General features: G+C 41.3%; 1 protein-coding gene across 1 annotated transcript; it reads left to right on the plus strand.

The window, feature by feature from the left end:
- Window positions 1–201: 201 nt before the first annotated feature.
- Window positions 202–24,102, plus strand: abcc10 (ATP-binding cassette, sub-family C (CFTR/MRP), member 10). The gene is made up of 22 exons (XM_075464151.1): window positions 202–245; window positions 1,721–1,933; window positions 2,332–3,703; window positions 4,012–4,239; window positions 4,830–4,986; window positions 5,400–5,548; window positions 5,855–5,934; window positions 6,059–6,230; window positions 7,145–7,243; window positions 7,594–7,783; window positions 10,940–11,017; window positions 11,515–11,703; window positions 11,816–11,954; window positions 16,565–16,757; window positions 17,009–17,352; window positions 17,599–17,768; window positions 17,880–18,040; window positions 19,072–19,325; window positions 20,038–20,183; window positions 21,214–21,311; window positions 23,000–23,112; window positions 23,312–24,102. The coding sequence occupies exons 2-22, from the start codon at window positions 1,758–1,760 to the stop codon at window positions 23,445–23,447; spliced, it is 4,644 nt and encodes a 1,547-aa protein (XP_075320266.1). The 5' UTR covers window positions 202–245; window positions 1,721–1,757; the 3' UTR covers window positions 23,448–24,102.
- The last annotated feature ends 1,260 nt before the right edge of the window (window positions 24,103–25,362 follow it).

Raw genomic sequence — 25,362 nt, forward strand, 5'->3', positions numbered from 1 at the left:
GAGCCAGTTAAATCTGGAATTGTCCTATGATTCGTGTTTTATAATAATTTCATATTGTTACGTATAGTAATGTAGTTTTGTACAATTTCTGGCTTGTACTTTTTTTTTGTGACGCTTTAAATAAACTTCTAGCACTAAATTTAGAAAATTACTGTTTTGCATCAGAAGTGTAATTTGAAAGGCTTTCTTTTCTGTGCGTCATCAAAAAGCGCCAGACGCGTTTCCTGCAAGCAAATTGAAAGCCGGTAACTATTGAATGTTGTTTTTATTATTATTATTTTTTATGGTATATTTTAAACTGGTCTTGTTTGTTCGTGTCCAATTTAGAAAAAGAATCACGTGTAGAATTAGTTGTCAAAGAGCTATGCTAATCAGGTTAGCTAGACTGTTTTGTTTACATTAGTGTCTGCAGCTGTTGTGTTGCAGACCTGTGCGAGACCTCTGCGTCTGTTGTTTCAACATATTGTCAATCTATTCCGTAGCTGCCTAAAAGTGTCTACTCAAACACATTTATCCTGGAAGATTACCACCAAATATGTGCAAATACGTACCATGATCACATTAAGTTTGTAGTAGAAAACTGTCACAATCCCTTCCTCTTCAACGCGCATAAATACTGATAGTATCATGTATTTGTAAGCTATCCATTGTGGCTGGATTCACTCGACGTCTTCAAAGAAAAGGCTGTACTTTGAAAATAGAAAATCTGGACAGAGATCTCTGATGTTGTTCATGGGATAAGTTTGAGCCACTTTCCCTGTTTGGGGGGTCAGAGCCCTGGGGGGTCAGAGCCCTGAGAGCTCAGATTACCTCTGGGTCCACTGTTGCCTTCACTTCGCTCATGTTTTTAGACTTCCTTTTTCAGCCCTTGGTGTTGTTTTTTTTCGAACTTCTTGTGTTCCTTCTTCTATTGATGTTGCTGTCGCTTGGAATTTCTACATATATCACTACTGTCTCTTCTGTAGTTTATCAACCACCATAATGTCTAGTTGGCTAGCTATCACCTGTTTATCAGTATTTGATTTGGTCCCCCTTGGTGGTATCTTCCACTTTTTACTTCCAGTTTATACTCGGCACAGATGTTCCTGTACAATATTCCCACCACTTGGTTATGGCGTTCCATGTATGCCGTAGCTGCCTACACCTTACACCCAGCTACTATGTGCTGGACTGTCTTGGGGGCCTTTTTGCACAGCCTGCACCTGGAGTCCTTTCTGGTGTACCTGTATTACTCTTTTGCTCAAGTACTTTTCCTGAGCTGCCATGATTAGTGGCTCCATGCTGATAATAGGACTCCTCATGATCAGTTACCAGTCTGTCGTGGTACATGCCCAGCAGAGACTTATCCTTCCATGATGGTTCCTCCTCCTCTTCACTAGGTTTAATCTGTCTGACTCACTCACTTAACAGTTCATCACTAGGGGTCATGATATTGGTGTGTTACACACACATATTACTTAAATAAGAGCATTGTCTAAATCAAATAACCTAAACTAAAACTAAAAAAGTTGAGTTTTTTTATTGTTTCATTCCGTCAAACAACATTGACTGTTTTCAATAGACATCACATTTTAGCTTCAGTGACAAAAACTCCCTTCAGGAAAACCTCCTGCTTTTAAAATACTGTCTAGAAGTATAACTAGAAGCTGTTTCATTTCTCTCTATTAGCCATCCTATCCCTTACAGTTTGTATTTGACATTTTAATTTGTTTGTGTGCAGGCATTTCTAGGATGACAGCAGTCAAATAGAAAAAGGGATGAGTGACTCTGGGCTAGCAGGGCTGGTCACAGGCCTCTGTCATACAGACTTGGAGAATCCTTTTCCTTTTTGGCAGAATGGACACATCAGTCCCTGCTTTAACCAGCTCATCCTTGGAGCTTTGCCTCATTCTGGGATGGCAGTTTTTTGCGCATGCTATCTCGGCATGGCAAGGTAGGTGATGAGATATTCTACACTTATCAGCAACAAAAAGACATGACTCTTATTTTACTGTACTGCAGTCCTCAACTAGGATACCACTAACATTGAGAGTTTAGTGACAGTTTAGCATTTTTGGCATTTGCTATGTGGGAATTATTTTAGAGGACAGATGAATGAGGCTATATTTACAAGACCACAGTTCCTTTGAAAGTGTTACATTTGTTGACTAGATTTTTACTCAATAAAATATAAATGAAGCAATCAAAACAAAATCACAGCAGCATTACGGTGATTATACTTCACCCCTCAGAAATGTGTGGTGTGTGTGTGTTTGGAAGACAGACTGAATTGAGAAGACTTTAAGAAAAAAAAACAACGTTGTATTTTCTTTAAATTGTCCCTTTTTTCAGATGTAGTGTCCTCCAGTCATCTCCTTCGTGCGGATGGATGTTGAGGGTGGTGTCAGCCCTACTGGCTGCATTGCTCTTAACTGCAGACATCATCCTGGTGAGTGTCCTCCAGCAGGCGGACATGTACCTCGACATCCTGACTGATAGCTGTGCAGTCCTGGCCTGGCTTCTCCACTTCAGTGCCATAACAGTACTCACGAGAACTGCCTTCAGGAGAACCAGAGGACCTCCCATGCTAGTCGTCATGGTTCTTCTTTTAGTCCCCAACCTTGTCGTAACTTTGATCATTTACTGTGACAACAAGGAGTATTTAAGCCTTACTGACCCTCTTAAACTGGCAAGATTTGTTCTTACTTCAACCCGGACCTTCCTACTTGCGGTCTACCTCATTGGATTTATTTTTCCCTGCATCAGTGATGCTGGATACACCATGTATATTAATGCTGAAGATGGATCCCCACTCATCTCAGATAGTATCTATCCAGACACAGGTGAGATGGTGGCTGAAGATGGGAGCGGCTGCGTCTCTCGACTCCTCTACTTGTGGTTGAATCCTCTGCTTGGACGAGGGCAACGAGGGGAGCTGAATCGACCAGCTGACGTGTATCACCTACCCCGGAATCTTCGGACTAGTGTCGTTTATGGATACTTCCACCATTGTTGGGAAGCCTGTCAACAAAGGGCAGGAATCAGTGACCGACAGGACCAGTGGCCCAGACCTGTTGGCAAAAACCTCCTGAAAGGCACCTGGAGCTCACGCCACCAGGAGGAACCACTGGAGCTGGAGGGTGATGTAGGATTACTGAGGGTGTTGCACAAGGCATTTGGGTTGCGGTACTACTTGCTTGGTGTACTGAAAATGATCGTCAACATAATCATCTTTGCAGGTCCCCTGCTCCTCAGCTGTCTGGTGAACTTTATAGAGGACAAGGGGGCCCTGGTTAGCAGGGGGATTTGGTGCGTCGTGGGGCTCTTTGCCACAACTCTTTTAAGCTCAGTTCTCCAAAACATCTACGTCTTCGAAATTTCTAAGGTTGCGCTGTCGGCACGTGCTGCTCTTGTATCGATCATCTACAGCAAAGCCCTGCGAGTTAGCAGTTGCAGCCTGGCTGGCTTTTCTTTGGGAGAGGTGGTGAACTTAATGAGCACCGACGCTGACCGTGTCGTCAACTTCTTAAACAGTTTTCATGAGCTTTGGAGCCTGCCCTTCCGGTTTTCTGTCACCCTCTACTTGCTGTACCTGCAGGTGGATGTGGCTTTCCTTGGAGGACTTGGTGTGGCGCTGGTGCTGGTGCCATTCAACAAGTTCCTTGCCTCCCGTATCCTTAGCAACAACAAACACATGCTTAAGTGTAAAGATAACCGTGTTAAGGTAAGATGCGTGTCAACAAATCTTTCCTTTTGTCCAAATTCTGTTTAAAGAAAAGTATTGGTAGTTGTAATAGTAGTGCTGGAGACTGTTATGGAAAAATAATAATTAAAAAGAATTCTGTTAATCTCATTTGAAGGACTTCCTTGATTACTAAAATACAACCAGACTGATATTGTAAAAAATTAAATACACTTTATTTTTTTTTTACCATAATGTAAAATGTGGTCAAAAACCTTTCGAGCCACAAAGCAAAAACCTTGTTAAGATTCAGACTTTCTCGTAATTCTTTATGTTTTTTCATCTCAAAGTTAATGACAGAGATCCTTTTTGGCATCCGTGTCATCAAGTTCTACAACTGGGAGCCTCATTTCACCCAGATGGTGGCTGACTGCCGTAAACGAGAGCTGTCCCACCTTAAAGCCTTAAAGTACCTGGATGCTGTGTGTGTGTACACCTGGGCTGCCCTGCCCGTAGTCATCTCCATCCTTACGTTTGTGACGTATGTGCTGCTCGGACACCAGCTTACTGCAGCCAAGGTAGGAGCTCTCGACTGTTTGCAAAGAGGATTCTCTTTTGTTTTTAAAGTGTGCCGTTTATATCATAAAAAAGATGAGACATTATTCTAAATTTTGAATGATTCAAAATCATTTGACACATTTAACCATTTCATAAAAAAAACCTATTAGCTCATTTTTAATTTGATGGCTGCAACATATCAGAAAAAAAAAAAAGGTATAGAACAATGCACCCCCTTAATGGGATGATAGAAGTGCCACATAAAAAAATTTGAACTGAATTTTTATGTAGCATAGCACACTGTCGCATGCTGATGAGCGCACCAAGTGCATCGTGGGGTTCAGTGTCATTTAAGGTCACATGGTGAAGGCATGCCACTGATGTTCCAACTGGGGGCAGCCGCTCTTCTCTGGCCCAAATTTGCTGGAACATTTACTGAGGTCTTAGTAAAAGTAATTCTAATACATCAAAGATTTGGGGAACTTTTGTATTTTAAGAAGCTATCACTTAAAATATGATACATGGCTCATTCTCTTTTATCAACAATGGTCCCAAAAATGCATGCATTTTACAGTTGGAACTAAAGTGCGCTCGCCCTTGTCCCTTGCAGGTGTTCACCACCCTTGCCCTGGTGGGGATGTTGATCGCTCCTCTTAATGCTTTCCCCTGGGTGCTCAATGGCGTCCTGGAGGCCAAAGTGTCTCTGGAACGAATCCAGTGTCTCTTGAAACTGACCAACCAGGATCTGCCGGCATACTATGCCTTGAGTAGGCCAATGCTGTTTTTCTTGTGTGTTTATTTAGTGACCAAACATCAGATAATGGTGTCATCTGATCAGTAATGGAAAAAAAACTGTTTTTTTCTATATTTGGAGCGAGTTCTAGTTGTTGAATATTGGGTACAGACAGGAAATTTACAGATATTTTTCCATATTTGTTTATTTATTTCATCATGCATTTCTTGGAATTAGTGTGGTCAGTATAACCACGGGTGTAGCTTTAAATGTTATTGCTTTAAAAGTAATTATGTCAATGTAAATTGTTTTGCCAGGGCAAATTGATTTGCAAATCTCTCACAGGTCAGCAGAAATGAAACCGTCTTCCATTTCAATGGCTTAAATCCAAAATGCTGTACGTTTTTATATTTCTATTGTGCTGAAACACATCATACATGTCCACAGTGTCTTCTGAGGACAGTCAGACATCCATCTTGTTGAACCAGGGGACATTTTCATGGCAGGGGCCCAATAGTAGCACAGAGAGAGAAACTGAACCTGGAGCAGCAAAAGAAAGTCTGCAACTGCACAGTCTCAGTCTACATGTAACTAAGGTATTATTGCTCAGATGCTCTGTTTGTTCTTCTTGTTTGATTTATTCAGCACACCAGCCAAGCCACAGCAGAACAGGGTAGTTCCTGACCTGTCCTGACCTGACCTGACATACACTGGACCTTTAAGTCAGATCAAACAATTGACTACTTTAATGGAATCCATTTTTCTAAGTTGAAACCATGAGTTGAAGTGTTTGAATTAAGCATTCAACAGTCCTGATGACTTTTGTTTGGTATCTTTAAGTTGAATTTATTGATGAATCTTGCCATCATCTTATGGGAGATCAAATCATCTGTCTCGTTCAGGGCTCTCTGGTTGTTGTGGTGGGAAAGGTGGGCTGTGGAAAGAGTTCCTTACTAGCTGCTCTCACTGGAGAACTCAGCAGGTATGGCACTTCTGATCCTTTACTCAGAACATTCAGATTATGGTCAGTATAACCACTGATTTGACAGAAAGTGGAGATGAAGTTATTTATTACTGTGTCACGTTTGTTTTTTCTTTGTCTGCAGGCTCAGTGGTGTACTCTATGTTGCCAACAGAGAAGTTGGCTTCGGGTTGGCTTCACAGGAGCCATGGATCCAGCATGCTTCAGTACGGGACAACATCCTTTTTGGGAAAGACTACAGTGCTGCCTTCTACCAAGCTGTGATTGAGGCCTGTGCCCTCTCAGATGACCTTAATGTATGACATCATCTTTGTTGTTAATGAATAATTAGAGAAAAAAAGGAAAACTTTCTGGTATGTTATGCCAAAGCCGTGGGGATCCACGTTACATACATAATCATCTGGTCTTCACCAGGTCTGAACATTTAGTTACAAACATATGACATATTACACTATGTCATTATTTATTTAAAAAACAAAAAGACTTAGCTAAACTGCTGAAGCAGTGTGTGAAAAACCATGTTCTGCTCATGAAATGCACTTATTAACTGATCATCAGCAAGTGTGAGCACCTCTATAAAAATAAGTTTTGTCAGTTTGCTGCTCTGGAGCTGTCAGATGTGTGGTAACACCACGCCAAGGAGAAAAGACATCAGAAATTATCTTGGAGAAGCAACCGTTGCTGCCCATCAATCTGGGAAGGGTTATAAGGCCATTTCCAAACTATTTGGAGTCCATCATTCTACAGAGAGAAAGATTATTCACAAGTGGAAAACATTCAGGACAGCTTTCAGTCTTACGTGGCATAAATATCCCAGCAAGTTCACCCCAAGGTCAGACTGTGCAATGCTCAGAGAAACTTTGAAAAATCCAAGTACTCCATTACAAAACTAAACACAGCATATCAGCACAAACACCTCATACCAACTGTCAAGCACGGTGGTGGAGGGCTGATGATCTGGGCTTGTTCTGCAGCCACAGGACCTGGGCACCTTGCAGTCATTGAGTCCACCATGAACTCCTCTGGATACCAAAGTATTCTAAGATATGAGGCCATCTGTCCGACAGCTAAAGCTCGACTGAAACTGGCTCATCAACAGGACAATGATCAAGTTCAATCAGTACTTTGATACTGATGTTCTTAAAATTAATTGAACGTTCTGTGATTGTTTACATTATCGAGTATAAATTGGTCTGTTTCTTGATTGCAGGTTTTGCCAAATGGGGACAAGACGGAGGTGGGTGAAAACGGAGTGACTCTGAGTGGAGGACAGAAGGCCCGGCTAGCTCTAGCCAGAGCTGTTTATATGGTAAGGCCACTGCACAATACAGCTATAGTAGAGGTTTTATACAAAGAATATGTTGAGCTTCAGGAGCAAGGTAAAAGATGTTTTGAGTAATGTATTCATTTTCATTGCATGAATGGTATTGATAAGAGTAATACCCATCTACTGATACAACAGATATGTAGAGATTTTTTTAATGAGAATAAGTCGGGCATTTGGTTTGAGAGATCTGCCTGTGTCAGTGGGAGAAACAGTTGTCAAACATGTAACGTGTGGTAAAGCATGCCTACCCTGAAGCCAGAGAAACACTGTGTCTGGGTATTACATAGTGCTTCTCTCTGCTTTCATTTTGCTGCCTAACATCACTACATCAGGACAAAGACATCTACCTCCTTGACGACCCGCTGGCAGCAGTTGATGCAGATGTGGCCGAACACCTTATGAAGAAATGCATCATGGAGCTGCTCGGGGGAAAGACCAGAATCCTTTGCACGCATCGAATAGAGTTTGTGGATAAAGCTGATATGGTGGTCCTCATGGACAATGGAACAATAGTTAAAACAGGTAGAAACAAAACTCTGCATCATACAGTTGCAAGTTACACATGGTCACATTTAGATTATTTTTTTATGATTTTTAAGGTTGGAATTCACTAGTATTATGAAAAAAATAAACATTGAGGACTTTGTTTGCTAGTAAAAGGGTTATGGCGTGTGTCTCTTAGAGGCTCTAACAACAAAATGTTTTTTAAGACGATAAAACTTCCATCTAGTTGTTGTGTCACCTTTATTCTGTAGAGATTTGCTTTCGGTTTGAGCATGTCCCAGCTGACAGTGGGCAGAAGCTGGGGTACACCCTGGACAGGTCAGCAGACCACAACAGGGCTAGCACAGAGACAGATTTAGAAAGCTCATTTAGAATCACCAGTTAACCTAACAGGGAGTGCATGCTCCACAGAGATGGCCTCAGCCTGTCATACGGTTTGGTTCCGGAACGCTTTGCTGTGAGGCAGCTCTGAGCCGCCATGAGTACAAAGACTGTAAATAACTTGCATCATCTGCAAGCTGGTCACCTCTGACAGTTGTTGCACAAATACATGAAATCTGTTGGAGGAATTTTTTCTGAAAAAAGGGGTTGTTTATACTCTGTAGATAAAACGTTCCATGTCTCCAGACAGATGGTTTATATTTAGCTTCCTTGTCGACCAGATAACTGAGAGCATGTTTATTATGGGGCATGTTGACTTCGACAGTGTAGCGTTATTGGGCATTTATATATGTATTAAATATAAGGATTTATAAGATGTTCGCACAGTCTCAATAAACCTTAAACCTCGAATAAAGGGCACCACCTTCCTGTATTTTAACTTGTTTTAAGTTACAGTCCAGGGAGGACAACTGTTAAAATCTTGCGATCACGGTATGTTAAATTAATAATCAATTAATAATCAGTCTCATATCTCGCTACTTTCGTGAAAGTTCTCGTTTGGTTGGACAGACATTACGTAAAGAAAGCATACGACACAATCTGTGATTATAACATATATATATAGATATATGAACTATTTATTAAAATGATATGACCAAAGACATGAACCTTAAACAAACAGGAGATGCATTGAATATGGGTGATTATATAAAACACTTAGTGAATGGAAAATAAAATATGGGGAATGGAGAGATACTGGATGTATTCAAATAGTTCAGGTTGGCTGACTATTTGACGCTAAATACTAACATTTTGGACTAATTTATCATTCTGTGAAAGCCTCGAGACATCCATCAAACCCACTTTAAGGTGAAAAACGGGTCGGTCTTACTGTACTGAAGTTCTGTGGAGTCAGCTCGGAACAAGGCAAGTGGGGCCACGCGGGGTCCGAGGGGATTTCTCTCGGTTCCGCTCTCTGGGCCTTCCTTGTTGTGGTGGCTGACTCTAGCGGACTTCTCAGCAGCTGCCTGGATGGTCGCTTATCTTCACCGGGAAACGGGAACGCTGGTGCCAAAGACTTCACTGTGCATGATTAAACTCGTCCGAGCGTCAGAGTTGGTCCGTTGCTTCTTTGATGAAATGAACTTAAGTTCACAGAAGATTAATAAAAGGTTGCTTGAGTTGGCTTTCTTGGTAGGAAAACTTCATTCTGTTCTTATCTTTGTTCGGGTCTTTCTTTCTCGTCTCCGGGGTCTCACTTGGTTCTGGAGGGCTTCCTCCTGTCTTCCTCTGCATCGCTCATCCTCTCGTCTTTCCGCTCTCTCCTGAGACTCGGGAAACTCCCAAACTCTGGTGAGCTCTTCTTTTCTTCTCAAGTCATCTCCAAATCTCTCTGAGCAACTGTGATCTGCGTCCTGTTCTCTGCTCTGCTCTTTGTCTGCTCAAATCTGAGTCTGGTTTCGCGGGCTCCGGGGTTTGACTCTCGGAGGCGGGGCATGACGTAAGCTTACACTACTCTTTCAGCCAATGATATGCCTGAACTGTGGTGACGTCTGCCTGGGTTTCTCTATGTAAGATGATCTACTCAGCATTTTATGTGGGGATTTCTGGATAACAAAGAAACTCTTATTTCTCCATTACTCTGTCTCATAGAACATTTGTCTCGGTGATTCTGAAAACACCACAACTTGTTAAGATATGCAGATTAAAGATATAACATAGACTTGTGATATAAAGACATCAAAATAACACACAACATAATACAGACGATTATGAGTTTCAAAATTCAGATGGATATCTATAAAGTCGTGACATATGAATAGCGAACCACACAATGTTAATTTTCTGTTAACAATGGGGATACCAAACAAATACCAAATAGATACTGAAGGGACATCGTTAGAAGTTAAATTGTTGCATATATCTTGTCCGGTTGACTGGGTCTGTGGGGATTTAAATTTTCAACACTACAGACCACTAGGGGGCAATGTTATTCCGTCGGCGGGTTTGTCTTTTCCCAACAAGTTTATTTCTTCGTCAATATTTAAGCCAGAATCGTACAAATTGTCTCTATATGCGTCTTGTGATCTAGCTGGAAACCTGAAAGAACGTGTATATGGTAATCAAACACATTTAATACAGTTTTAAGATTCGACTAAAAGTAAGTATTAGTACAGTCTTTTCAGTTCGTGTTTAGCCATCTGGTTCTTTATTTTGGTGAAAAGGGAGTTAAAGTGTCAAATTTGATTTATGGTCCAGATAAGACACTTTTCCAAAAGAAGGGTTCGTTGTTAGTTTGAGCTTATTCCAATTTTATGGCAAGTGTCTGTTGCTTATTTCCACTCCCAAAAGCTTTTAAAGGGCCGAAGGTTGTTGTAAATTAGGCAGTTTCTGTCTCTTTTTCCTTGGTGGAGAAGAATTGCAGATCTGGGTTTTATCCACATGCGTAAACATCCCCCGATAGGAATGTTGGTATCGTCAGAGGCTTCAAAGCCTCTTAATCCACACGGCACTGTGACTGCTACAACAGGCAACAAGCTGCTAATTGAAGAGGAGAGAGTAGCATCATCTTAAGAGCACTTTGAATGTGTTCTTAAAAAAAGAAATTGCAGCATTCTTATTTGTACGTGCGTATGTCGACTGCATGTTTAGAGGTTTCAAAGCTCTTTGGCAGGTTTTAATGGCCGAGTTATGCTAATTCTAACGTCAAGATCCAAAATGAAAAAGGATCATTTTTTCCACTTGCACTATTCCTTTTTCATGCTACTACTTTTTCTTCTTTTTCTTAAACAGGAACACCAGCAGAGATCCTTCCTTTGGTAGAGGCTCTGCCAAAAACGGAGAGAAAGGACCACAAAGCAAAATCGGACAGTATGTTCAAGTTCTAACAGATTAACTCATTTCAGGAACTGATGCTTTTGCTTTTGCAGAGTCATGACCCAGACCAAAACTTTGTGTTGACATTCAGCATCTGCAGATAATCTGTTCTTTGGTGATATCTTGACTTTATGTTTAATATCAAATATTGCCAAACTGTAACTGCTGTCATGATAAACCAAAATGAAGAACATGCTAAACATAATACCTGCTAATCATTTGCATTATTATTGTGAGCATGCTGGTTTTATTCGTTCTTCAAATGGATCAAAGATCACTAAGCAATGTTTACAGAAAGGCACCAGTGATAAATGGCTCAAACAGCCCAACACATGCCAACTTGATCAAGCCTCCACTACAGTCTGATCTTTGAACCCGTTTCATACTATTATTACAGTCTGGTATTGTAGAAAAATCTAAAATGCATCCATGTGTCTTGCTCCTCTTTTTATTTGACTTTTATTTGTTTGACTCCTCTTGATTGAAACCAGATAGTGTGGAACAGGATGAGGAGGAGCCCGCTTCTCCCCCTGATCTCTGTGTGGATGATGATCCTGATCCATTAGGGGGAGAGCAGAAGCAGGTGGGCAGACTTGCATGGAGAGTTTACCAAACCTACTGGTTTGCTGTGGGTGGAGTGCTCGCCACCTCCGTCTTAATGTCTCTGCTCCTTATGCAAGGTTTGGAATGGACACTCAGTTTTTCACTGTCGTTCCTGTACACTGATGAGCCACAGCAGATGCCTGAGTCAGTTTTTTTGTTTTTGTCTGTCTGTGTATGTGTAATATTCAGCATCTAAGAATGCTTCCGACTGGTGGCTGTCCCACTGGATCTCAGAACTAAAAAATAATGGCTCCACCTGGACTAATGGTTCCTCTTCTGCTGCTGTCAGCTCCCCTCACCTGCTGCTTTTCTCATCTGGTGGATTATTGTAAGTTGATCACTTCAAATAAAATGTAAAAAATGTTTCTCTGTTTTTAAGATGACAATCCATAATTTCACAGGCTATTTTTAGCAATTGAATTAATAGCAAAATAAGTTTGAATTGGTTTAGAAACTGATGTTACTGTATCTTATTGTTTACAAAGGTTCAGGAATCAGTAATTGATGGGGTTAAGGGGTTTTCAGTGATTTCTGATTTACTTATAGGGTTATAGATTTAAAACGAAAAAATCAATAAGTATTATTTATTAAAATTTTATTTTCTTTAGTTGGGGTATGTCTTTAGGATATAGTTTCCAAGCATTTTACATCAGGCAGATGCAGTAAGTACGGAACCCACCAAGAGTGATTGAATATTTCTGAATTTTACAGCACAGCTTTAGCTTCAGTCAGTTTTATTTCCATAAATTAGTATATAACACTGAAAAAAAAAAACACGTAGTTGGCTCCCAAGTGTCTTAAAGGCCTACAGAAAGGTGATTTTTTTGCACAAAACTGAAATAGCAGATCGATTCCTTATATACCATGGAATTGTTTTATGATTTTAAAATAATTTTAGGCCCCTGGATAGTCCTGATTAGGCCCAATAAACTATCACCACATTTGACTCGAATTTGGCAAACTGGAACGACAGGTGTGTGACGTCGCGAGTGCCAGCTGCTGGAACAACCCCTAGTTCTAGTAGCGAAGCCAGCAGTTTGCCAGACCTGGACAGCTTCTTCACGGCAAATTTCGATGTGTGCCGCGAGACGTCGCTTGGAAATATAAAACGTTGGGTTCAGTGCAGTTTTTATTGCGAGTAGATGTACGAAGTGCGTGTGTTGCCCTCAGCAGCAGCAGCTCACACCACCGGGGACAGAGGAAGCAGAGAGACCTGCGGTCTTCTGTCTGTGTCTCCCTGTCCGCCTGCCTCCTCTCTGGTGAAATCAGCCGGAGCCATCCCGCCGTGTTCAGCTCCCTGCGGTGCGGACAGGAATCCACCTGGCGGAGAGCGGACACACTCTCCGCCCGGTGGAGAGTGGAAATCTCGGCAGAGCGATCATCAAGAGCCCCGACGTGTGTCCACGTCGGGGCTCTTGATGATCGCTCATTTCAGGGCAACCATCCCGCGGTGTGTCCGCTCTCCGCCAGGTGGATTCCCCCTGAGCGTCCGCACCGCAGGGAGCTGAACACGGCGGGATGGCTCCAGCTGATTTCACCAGAGAGGAGGCAGGCGAACAGGGAGACACAGACACAAGACCGCGGGTCTCTCTGCTTCCTCTGTCCCCGGTGGTGTGAGCTGCTGCTGCTGAGGGCAACACACGCACCCACAGCACTTCGTACATCTACTCGCAATAAAAACTGCACTGAACCCAACGTTTTATTGCCTTCACCACTCAACAAGCATACTAATAGCGGCAGCCAGGAAAACCCATGGCACCTGTGATGTCACACGGAAGCCCCGCCCCCAGTCTTGAATTCCAGGAAGGATTTCCAAGAGGCAAATTCAAAATCGCAAATTTCATGCGTTTATGAAATGTTTTGGTGTAGAGTCCAATGATCATTATTGTTCCTCTGTGTATGTATTATCATTATGTATTGGGTGTAGTGTCAGCTTTTTGTAGGCCTTTAAAGTCCCCCCCCCCCCCCCACACACACACACACACACACACACATATTTTCTTTAATTAATATACGCTTAATTTATTTTGCCTATTTATCAACATATTAAATTGGGGATTTTTTAAAAGGCTCAGACAGGCTGGAGATACAGTGCACAGTGAAAATGAGTACACCCCTGTTGAAAAGTAACATTTTGAACAATATTTTAATACACACACAAGTTATTCCCAAAACGTGCATAGAGTAAGTTTAATACAACATCTGTTCAGCTTACAACAGAAAAGAAAGGTCAATAATATAACTTAAATGACATATTTGTCCATTTTTGTGAAATTATGCTGGTGCAAAAGTGAGTACACCCCTATGTTAAACTCCCTGAGAATGGGCCGTGTTGGCCCGAAATGTCATGAAATGAAAAGGCATTAAAAGGGAGGTCATCGTTGTGCGTTTCATCCTTGCCTTACATTGAAATTTTACATTTTGAGTCTGCACCAGGCTAAAAGAGACGTGTGTGAGATTTGACTGAAATCCTATGGAGAGTATCATGATCTGCTTCAGTAGTCACAGTACATGTTGACAAGCATGTTTCTTTTGGTGAAATTCAGCTTCCTACTGTTGATGGCATCCATACAGCCCCAAACCATGTCACTCCCACTACTATGCTTGACTTTAAGCATGGGGCACTTTTCTTTGTACAAATCACTTTTTACCACCACACATGCTTGACAGCATCGAAAGCAAATTTGTTTATCATTGTCTCATCAGAGACAAACAAACTAAGGATATGGATTGCTGGAACCATGTCCTGTGATCTGATGACACCAAGATGAACAAATTTGCTTTAGATGGTGTCAAGCATGTGTGGTGGTAAAAAGTGATTTGTACAAAGAAAAGTGCCCCATGCTTAAAGTCAAGCATAGTAGTGGGAGTGACATGGTTTGGGGCTGTATGGATGCCATCAACAGTAGGAAGCTGAATTTCACCAAAAGAAACATGCTTGTCAACATGTACTGTGACTACTGAAGCAGATCATGATACTCTCCATAGGATTTCAGTCAAATCTCACACACGTCTCTTTTAGCCTGGTGCAGACTCAAAATGTAAAATTTCAATGTAAGGCAAGGATGAAACGCACAACGATGACCTCCCTTTTAATGCCTTTTCATTTCATGACATTTCGGGCCAACACGGCCCATTCTCAGGGAGTTTAACATAGGGGTGTACTCACTTTTGCACCAGCATAATTTCACAAAAATGGACAAATATGTCATTTAAGTTATATTATTGACCTTTCTTTTCTGTTGTAAGCTGAACAGATGTTGTATTAAACTTACTCTATGCACGTTTTGGGAATAACTTGTGTGTGTATTAAAATATTGTTCAAAATGTTACTTTTCAACAGGGGTGTACTCATTTTCACTGTGCACTGTAGATAGTTAGATACTGTAGCTGGCTAGTTAGATATAGGCCTACACAATTTAGTAACTAAATGTGTATTGATACTTCACATAAGTCTTTGATACGTTTTGCTTTATTTTATAACAGCATTTAACCTACAGAAATAAAATGCAGATGATGGCGCGGCCTACCTCCACATGTCTTTTACAGTCATTAAGTCTGCCGTGGGCAATACTGAAGTCACTATTGCATACAGTGCACCTCGCCACGGTGTCATCATTCTTCACCTTCACTACACATGGATATACTTTAGTATATATTCTGCTGTAAAATGAGTCTTATATTTTCGTTTTTTACTCGAGGATTCACCCTCTGCCATTTGGCAGGATGCACAGTTTTGAGGGGTAACTTAGGTGGCTGTCAGAGAGTAAATCGAAGCCCTCCCACACCGAACGTTATTGGTTTATTTTGCTGACTAAACCAATCAGCGCGCCCTCTGACAAGCAGTCGCCCTGAACGCTCGTTGAACAGAGCATCGCTTTGGACAGATACGCACGGATTTCACACCTCTCCCCACACGCCTCTCTCATGCCCGCGCAGTCGAAACGCGCATGGTGCACGAGTTATTGTGTTGCTTGCACGCTCACTCGCATTGGGGAAAAACAAACAAACAAAAAAAAAAAAAAACACACTCCGTCGCATAGTCTAAAATCCGGGATATTTTATCCGACTCGCGGGCATCCGTGATTAACTATCAATATCAGGGAGACTCCCGGAACTTTTGGGAGACTTGGGATGTCTGCCTAAGGTCGACAGACAATACTGCCCAAAGCAACCATAGAAATAAATAAAAAGGATGAATAAAAAGAGGAAATGATGCTGATGCTTTGGGTTGTTTTGCTGCAGGCAAAGTTGAGAATTTAAGAAGATCCCAGATGTATTGAAGTAACATGGATTTCACACCGCTTGCAGTCTCACGCTATAACTTTAGGTCACAACTTAGCCATGTAGCAAGACAATGACCTCCAGCACACATCAAAGCTATGCAGGAACTCCTTTGAAAAAAATCATCTCACCACACGCCAGCTGTGGGAATGTCTTCATGGGAACATGCTACTGCACACTGCCAGAATGCTCAGTTTCCAGAGCTGTGATCCTTATTTTAAAAGTCTCTCATTTCTGTAACATAAAACTTTAAGGTTTAATTTGTTTCTTTTAACATTCAGAATTGGTTCCTAACAAATTTTTATCAGTGATATTTACTTAAAGGTGTCATTTATTGCCCTATTGAACTATGTGACACAATTTTCTGAGGTCTTATTGAGGTGTATATGAGACAGTCAGTCTAGTCTTTGCCATATTTTGAGCCTTTATTTTTAGCACTCTAGTTTCGGGGCGGAGCTGTAACAAGTGCTCAACGCTGCCTTTTTAGTGAGCTCAGAGCTGCTACTGTGATTGGCTTTGAAAAGGTAGTGCAACAGTAAAAACATTTAATGTATTATTAAACTTCAATGTAAACTTGTTGGTCTTGAAATGGATTTTTTCATGAACTTGCTTAAACTTTTCACTGAATTAGAAGATTCACTGTGACCCATCCAGATCGCCTCTGCCCTCCATGCAAGCTTTCCTGTCCAACAACACAAGTCTGGATGTCAGGTTCTATCTGACGGTCTACGGTTCTATTGCCGCAGCCAACACTGTCTTCACTGCCTTCCGAGCCTTCCTCTTTGCCTACGGAGTCATCTGTGCTGCCTCTGCCATCCACAACAGACTTTTGGACCGGGTTGTTAAGGTGTGTCATCTGAGCTTTGAGAACCTTGGCACAGGCTGTGCGTGCTTGTTGTCAGAGCTGAGTGTTTATCTTATTTAGCAGCGATAGCTGAAGATTAGAGAACCAGGTTGGTGACTGTTGGCTTGCCAGCACCAAGTTCCAGGCTGCTGATGGGGGATGTTAATGAAATTGGGTCTCTTCTTAGCTATCTTTGTGATATGAAATATGAATTACAGCTAATGGAAATAATTTCTTTTTGTGTGCTCTTCCAGGCCACTGTGACCTTCTTTGACACCACCCCTTTGGGCCGTATTCTCAACCGTTTTTCCTCAGACTTGTACAGTGTAGATGACAGCCTGCCATTCATCCTGAACATCCTGTTGGCCAACATTTTCGGGTTGCTTGGCATGCTGGTGGTGATGAGCTACAGCCTTCCCTGGGTCCTGGTGCCTCTGCTCCCCCTGGCTCTGATCTACCACCGCACACAACATTTCTACAGACACACCTCTCGGGAACTGAAGCGTCTTTGCAGCCTCACCCTGTCACCCGTCTACTCACACTTCTCTGAGACACTTAATGGGCTCGGAACTATCCGGGCCAGTGGCAGCTCTGCCAGGTGAAAAGCCCAGTACATTCTACATATTGTACATCTTTAAACATTACATCTGCTGTGTGTTATTGTTTTTTTTTCCAACCTAAACACTTAACATTAGCATTTTGAGTCCCTGAAATGTATTAAATAATAAGCAACTGGAAAAATTTAAACAGTGCACTGACATTTGCATTGTGTGTTTAAACCCATGGTAGCACAGAGTGGTTGTATATCCTCAAAACTAAAGGAACAATTTTTTTGTTGCCTCAGATTTGAAGAGGAGAGCGCCAGGCGATTGGAGCAGAACCAACGCTGCCTGTTCCTTAGCAATGCTGCCATGCAGTGGCTGGACATTCGCTTGCAGCTGATTGGTGTTGCCGTGGTGACAGGCCTTGGGGTGATAACCATCATTCAGCACCAATATGGTTCTGTTGATACAGGTGAGACAACGACTGGAAAATGTTGAGCAGTAGACTCTGTAAAGTACATCAGACGTTTGATAGCGGCTGTTAAGGAAAACTGTGTCTGTGTTTCTGCTCGTGTCTGCTCAGGTCTGGTCGGGTTGTCCTTATCCTATGCGCTGTCTATCACAATGTTGCTGTCTGGCCTCATATTCAGCTTCACGCAGACTGAAATGCAGTTGATCAGTGTGGAGCGAACTGAGGAATACTCCACCAGCCTGCCAATTGAGCCACAACATCAGAATGCACAGGTCAGAAAGAAAGCACATTTAGAGATCTCAAAAAGCATTCTGGGAGATTCCCGAAACGGGGAAGAATTTTCTCGGGTCAGACGAGACTAAAAGTACAAATTTGGGTCATCGTGGAACACGCTTTGTGTGGCGCTCATCACCTCAACAACATTATTCCTATAGTAAGGCATGGTGGTGACAGTATCATGCTTTGGGGAAGCTTGTCATCAGCAGGGCCAGGAAAAATAGTCAGAATTGAAGGGATGGGATATTGCAGACAGGCAAATTCTTGTTTTAGTCGGGGACAGAGGTTTATTTACTGAAAGCATACTGCATAAAAACACTACTGCGGTTTAAGAGGAAACATTTAAATGTCTTGGAATGGCCCAGTCGAAGCTCAAAGCACGTGAGAATTAGTGGTATGACTTAACGATTGCTGAACACCAATGAAACCCAGCAGTTCTGCTTGAGGAATCAAGTTTTCTTCTTTTTCGATTTGTTTTTGTCTTTGATTTCCAGCGTGTCCCACACTCAAAAATCTTCTTTAAAGCTTCTTTAAATCTCAGTAAACATGTTTTGTTGAGCAAATAATGCCAACCGTGTGAGAATAGTTTTAATTTAAGGTTGCAAGGCAACAAAAAAGGAAAAATGTCAAAGTGAGTCAATGCTTTCACATGATTATTTTATTATGATATCATGGCATTATGCCAAAGCTCATGTTTTAGTGTGTTACACTGGTGGCGTATTTTAGGGAACACTTAGGACCAGGTGAGACCATATTTGGCTTTGTTACTAGCCATTGCATTTGAAAAGCATGTGGAGAACAGTGACTGGTCTGAAAATGTTCTTTGCTTTGACCGCCAGAAGGGGGAGTCAAAATGTTATGTGTACTTTTCATGTAGATCACATAAATATGAGTTCCAACAAGCATTCTTTAATTTATTTAACAGTTTTTGCAAATGTGTTATTTCAACATTGTCCCTCAATAGTGAACCACTGATCAGTGTTGTTTATTCACAGTTTGTATCTCAACTTCTCTGCTTTGATATCAGCTGCCCCCCGGGTGGCCTGAGCAGGGTTGTTTGGAGTTCCATGATGTGGTTCTGGCCTACAGAGAGGGTCTTCCTAATGCCCTTGACGGATTTAGCCTTATGGTCCGACCTGGGGAGAAAATTGGCATCGTGGGACGTACGGGCTCTGGCAAGTCCACCGTGTTCCTGGCTCTGTTTCGGATGGTGGAACTCAATCGGGGGAAGATTCTCCTGGATCACTTGGATATCAGCACTGTGGGCCTGGCTCAACTCAGGTATGTCTGACATGGTGGTGGGTAAGATTTAGATGATACATTTGACAAATTTGAGCAAACATTTGACCAATCAGCGCATTTTCTAAAATGATAAATGCATATCATCCATTATTTGCACGTAATGGATTATAAAATCAGTCTTCAATATGGTAAGATTTAGGGCTGAACAATTTTATCGATACTGCGATATATATCCATATTTCGTTCCCCGATAAAGTATAGATTTTTCAGCCGCGAGTATCGTTTTTTTTTTTAGATTTATTTATTTATTAATTTTAATTTGATTATTTATTTTTTAAAGCAAACTTTATTGAAAAGTTAGACTTTACAATTAGTGAAAACACAGAATATTAAGGTAATACAATACAATGCCAGGGGGTCATATTATACAAAACAGTGATAAATTAGTTCGTAAAAATGTTGTATAAAGTGCATAGCTCTCACGTTTGTGACATGTTCGTTTGTTTCTGTTTGTCTGGCTATGTCGTCCTTTCCGGTTCAAAGGTTGGACCACCAGTCCAATCAGCGATGATTCATGACAAATCACACTGTCCCTTTTTTTTTTTTTTTCAGAAAATGATGTAAGCGTATCGTATCGAATCGAATCGAATCGTTGGCTGAATATCGTGTATTGTATCGTGAGATTAGTGTATCGCTACAGCCCTTTTAAGATTGACTGTTTGATTCTTTTTTTTTTTTGTGCTTTCTGCAGGTCAAGGTTGGCCATAATTCCTCAAGACCCATTCCTGTTCAGCGGAAGCATCAGGGAGAATCTGGACCCCTGTGGTCGACACCTGGATCAGCAGCTTCTCGACGTCCTGGACCAGTGCCACCTCAGCAGTACGGTCAGCAGGATGGGTGAGTTTTTGGTTTAACAGTGAGATGATGATGATGATCCTCAGATGACACAGTGAGAAGAACAGCGGAGTGATGCTTTTCAAGTTGAGATGCGTGTTTGGAAGCGTCCTGACTCAAAGTTCACTCCACAGCTTGTTATTTTTGTCTGGTCACATGACTAACAACTGTCTGTCATGGTTCCAAAATATTTCTATTTTCAATCTTTGTCAGCTGAGGACGTAACCATTTCAAAATGGTTGAGGATCTAAATTTAGGTGTGTCATGAATCAGTCACTTTGTTTAACCCTTTAAGGGCAGTCACTGAAATACTTGGAAATTTAAAGTTTCAACCCTTGAGTTTTATTGGGGCTATTAGAAGACACTTCTTCTTTTTACTCTTTAAAAAAGTTTCAGGTTTAGGCTGCAAAGCGTTAGGGGTTAATTTTAACCCTTAATTTCTCTACTTGATACAAAACCTAAAGAAGCGACACCTGTATCAACACTTAGCACAACTACTCAACAGAGTTTCATCAACTTATCATGGTTTGTTTAGACGTTTGAACCGCAAATGTCAGACCCGTTCGCTACCGTTTTGTCAAACTCTTGAATCCCGTAGAAAGACAAAGTTTGATCACCTCTAGCTCATTTTCTGATTGGTTAGAGCCTGTCACAGTACCTATTGGGAAGTAGTCTGACCCTTGCTGATTGGTTGGAGAAACTCACATGACTTTATTCTATTGCCGTGGCGTGCGTGGTTCCATGCACAAATGATCAAATATGGTAACTTGCACAAGAACCATAGAGCCTGTTTTCATTCAGTTCTCTGGAGGCTTAATGAGATACTTTCGTGATTATGTATCCTTATTTTCTTTGTGTTCTTCTCTCTCTTCTCCACTTCCTCTAATATTTATGTCTAGCTTAAACTTTCTTCAAGATTTCAGATAAAGTTTTTATCTACTAAGTGATGCATGCCAATGTATGAAGGATAATTCTCTTGTCAGAGTCAGACTGCCTCCCATGACTTCTGTGTATAAATGTGTGTGAATGTCAGGTGGCCTCGATGCTGAGGTGGGAGAGAGGGGAAAATGCTTCTCTGCAGGACAGCGACAGCTGCTGTGTCTGGCCAGAGCTCTGCTGACACAGACCAAGGTGAGTCGAAGCTCTACTTTTTTTACTGTAAGCTCAACACATACAGCCTCAGACGTATATTAGATGTGTTTCTCCACTGTAGTGTCAGGAACGATGTACAGGTCAGGGTGCATTTCATCGGGCCACTCCTTGCTGCAGTGACACAGATGGTACTGTTTCTATCCCGGGATTCTGTGTTTGCCTTCATGGCGAGCTGGTCTCTGAAAATGGGTGTCATCCAACCAAGCAGTGGTTGATATTCTTCGCATGCTTTTAATCTGTGTGTGCGTCATCGTGGAAAAACCTGGCTTTGGAGAGACTTACCCCCAAAAGAACTTCTTCAGAGATGGTTTTAGTACTTCGGGAACATGTTTATGTTTTTCAACGTATAAAGTGTGTTTTGACTGAAACTCTTCGAACAAATCATTTCTGTGCAGATCCTTCTAAAATGGATTTCCAAGACATATAGAGATAACATCTCAGTCCTGGTTAATTTGGTGACTTCAGAGTTCAGGGTCCAACTGCCTGTTCAAATGTTCACAGACGGTTTCTGCCGTCTCTGGCGTGAATACTTTTCCATCCTGATTGTGGGAAGCTTAATGCAGAGGTGTACTACTGTAAGTAAAGGAGACAACTGGAGAACTTCTATTCATCCATCATCCTCCGCTTCTCCAAGGTGGGGTCAGGGGGGCAAGAGGTCCAGGAGGACTGTTCCAATCAGCGCAATGACCACAATGAATGGCTGCAACTAAAAGAACTGCTAGTAATAGACCAAAAGCACTGGCCTGTAAGGGCTCTAACTCATGTCCTACCAGATGTGATTCTTTACTATGATCCCTGTGTTTAATGCTGTCTATGTTCAGATTATATTGATTTTTGTTCTGAGTCTGAATCAAGTCGAATTCAGAATTGTATCCTTTCTGTTAAAGGGAACGTTCGGTTTTCTTAAACCTGGATCTTATTTCTGGCATAAAATACATTCATCTACTCACCGATAACAGTTTGGTGAAAGTCGGCGTCCTTCGGAAGATATTTAGATCACTGGAGATCCGCGTATATCCATATAACGGGAGAGAACAGGGCAGAGACAGTTGTTGTTATTGGGGGCCATTGTGCTCTGTGACAGTCGGCTTACTTCAGTTCACACGGAGTTTGCTACTGCTAGTTTTGTGCAACATGGCAGAATATTTATCAGATTCTGACGACGTGGATGACAATTTTGAGTACGATGGACGTCCTTATCGGAGTGAATGAGCTGTGCTGCAGCGGCAATGACGTCATCCCACTAAACGTGTGTGTAGAAAGTTTCCTATAAGCCCCCCGATAGCCCCAGATAACAACAACACGGCAGCTCTGAGCTAACAGTGCAATAGTACGCATTCATTCATTCATTCATTCGTCTTAAAGTATTGGTGAAATAAAGACAGATAATGCCTTATTTAGAGGCTGTACTGTCTCTGCCCCCTTCTCTCACGTTATATGGAGATATGTGGATCTCCAGTGATCTAAATATCTTCCGAAGGACGCCGACTTTCACCAAACCGTTATCGGTGAGTAGATGAACGTATTTTATGCTAGAAATAAGATCCAGGTTAAAAAAAACGAACTTCCCCTTTAAGTCCTCCTCTTAGCCTCAGTTTCAGTGATTCCTACACAGCTCCAACCTCTTCTGAGAGTGAACCATAAAATGCTCTTTTCCCACCTTGCAGGTCCTTTGTATTGATGAGGCCACAGCCAGCGTGGACCAGAAGACAGACAAACTACTGCAGCAGACCATCAGAGAGAAGTTTCAGGACAAGACCGTTCTCACCATTGCCCACAGGTAAAATATTTTCTCCTTGAAAAGTCAATTGTCTGAGCTGTGCCTGGATTTTTTGGGCAGTAAAAACTGTCAGGATGGCATATTTGAAGTTTGTTTGGAAGATTACATGCATGTTTAAGAATCTGCTGTGTTTCAGAATGAGATAAGGCTCATTCCTCGCCTTTATGTCGATATTTAGATATTTTGTGTGTTTCCTCAGGATCAACACCATTATGGACTGTGACCGGGTGCTTGTGATGCATGCTGGGAAGGTGGTGGAGTTTGACACTCCTGCTGCTCTCAGCCAAACTAATAACTCAATCTTCCAAAGACTGGTTGGTCAGCGAGCAGAGTGAGATGTCCAAAAGACCGAAGAAGACAGGAAGTCTTGGGAAATCTGAACACATGCTTTGGTACTCTATCCTGGACTGGTTTGCAGAGAACCAACTGTTACTGGGCCATCCTGATTCACACATGTTTGAACATTTTACATCACAAACTGAAGACAGCTGACGCAGAGAAGCAGTTAATGTCAAGTGCAAAGGCTCATTTGAACTAGCAACTTCGACTCATATGATGTAGTAACACTTTTTTTATGTTTTAATTGCATATTTGTATAAATGTCTTTCTACGTGGGAATAACTGACAGCAGCTCTTACAGACAGCACGTGCACTTAACAAAATCAGTAAATATGCTCAAAACATCTGGATGAGTTGGTTAAGTCAGTGAAGTGTGGGCTCAATGTTTGTTGCTGTTTTCATGCTCCATTTGATTTTTGCAGGTTGCTCAGGAAGAAATGACATGCTTTATGGCTAAAGGGGGGCATTAGTTACACTTCTAGAAAGTAACTTAAGAAAGAAAAACGCACAACAAACGTAGCCCCTGTTAGTTGCTGCTTCACAAGATTTTTTTCTCTTTTCTTATTGTTGTTTTTGCTTTGTCATTTACATTTGAGCCTTGGTTTAGGGACAGTTATGAAACACTTGCCAATAAAAGTGAAACTAATAAAATGCTTCAGACATATTGAATAATATTTATTTACACCCATCTACAAAGAATAGCATACATAATGCACAAAGTCACCTGATCGTAGATCTGGTTTAGCAACAAGTGACCAAACAATGAACCTGTTATACTGTAACTAAATAAGAACATTATTTATGGCCAGTCACAGCTCAAAGTATCCTTTGTTAAAAGTCAAGTGACACTTCACCTCTGTTTAGGTTTAAAAAAGTGGATGATATGAATATGAATAAAAAAGTCCCCTTTTGACTTGTTGGTCAGGCTGTTTTTTTTAAATTTATTTATGAAGATGAAGACCAACTTTGCTTATTTATCTTGATTTCTACATCTCTAATCCTACATTGTTGTGCACAGCAATGATTCAAATGGCTGAAGCTCCCATGTCAAGGTCTGTGTTAAACTGAATCAGTTCCTATTTCTTACAATGAATCTGAAATTAATACAAAGTTTACTTTTGACAGAAATAAACATGAAGATTTGAAGTTAAACAAGAGACTTTTGGAACGTTCAACTCTTGTCTTATATACAGAAGGAGATCAAAACAACATGTTGCGTATATTACTGTGGGGCATCCATACCTGGCCATTCCTTATGTCCATTTTTAGAATTGTAATTTATCTTTTTTGTGTGCATGTATTAGTTTAAAATTGATTTATGATTAAAAAATAAACACTAAAAAACACCCAACCTGTACTTGTTGTACAAATAATAAGCGTGATTCTTACATCCATTTTTTTCGCTCTACGTGGGAACCTTTTATATGTTTCTTATGAAAGCTGTTCGTGACCTTCAGTCATTTTCTCAACTCATAAAAGACGACTAACCCTAACTCTTATTAAGACTCACTTAATAAAATTTCCACAACACAAGTATTATTCATCATTACTGGACTATATTGTTAAAATTTCTTTCTGCCCAGATTCACACACACGTCGGTCTGCGTGGCTGAACAGTGACTGGAGCTTAAACAACGCCTGCCACTCCCTCGGCTCAGGTCAACATTTTTTCTCATGCTGACACTCATGTTGTCAGGGGGAGTGTTTTTTTTTTTTATTTATGTGCTGTCCCGGTTTCCCCCACAATCAAAAATAAACTGTATTGCTGGCTTAAATAAAAGTTTATGTGTATAATGTGCATCTAGCTGTGGGACAAGATGTGCTGCTATTTAATAAAAGGCGTGTCAGAGATTGAGGTTCTATTGTCTGCTGTGGTGTGATTTTGTTTGTACACATATGAAACACGGGTGT

This window comes from Odontesthes bonariensis, chromosome 4 (assembly GCF_027942865.1).
Source record: "Odontesthes bonariensis isolate fOdoBon6 chromosome 4, fOdoBon6.hap1, whole genome shotgun sequence".
Lineage (NCBI taxonomy): Eukaryota > Metazoa > Chordata > Actinopteri > Atheriniformes > Atherinopsidae > Odontesthes > Odontesthes bonariensis.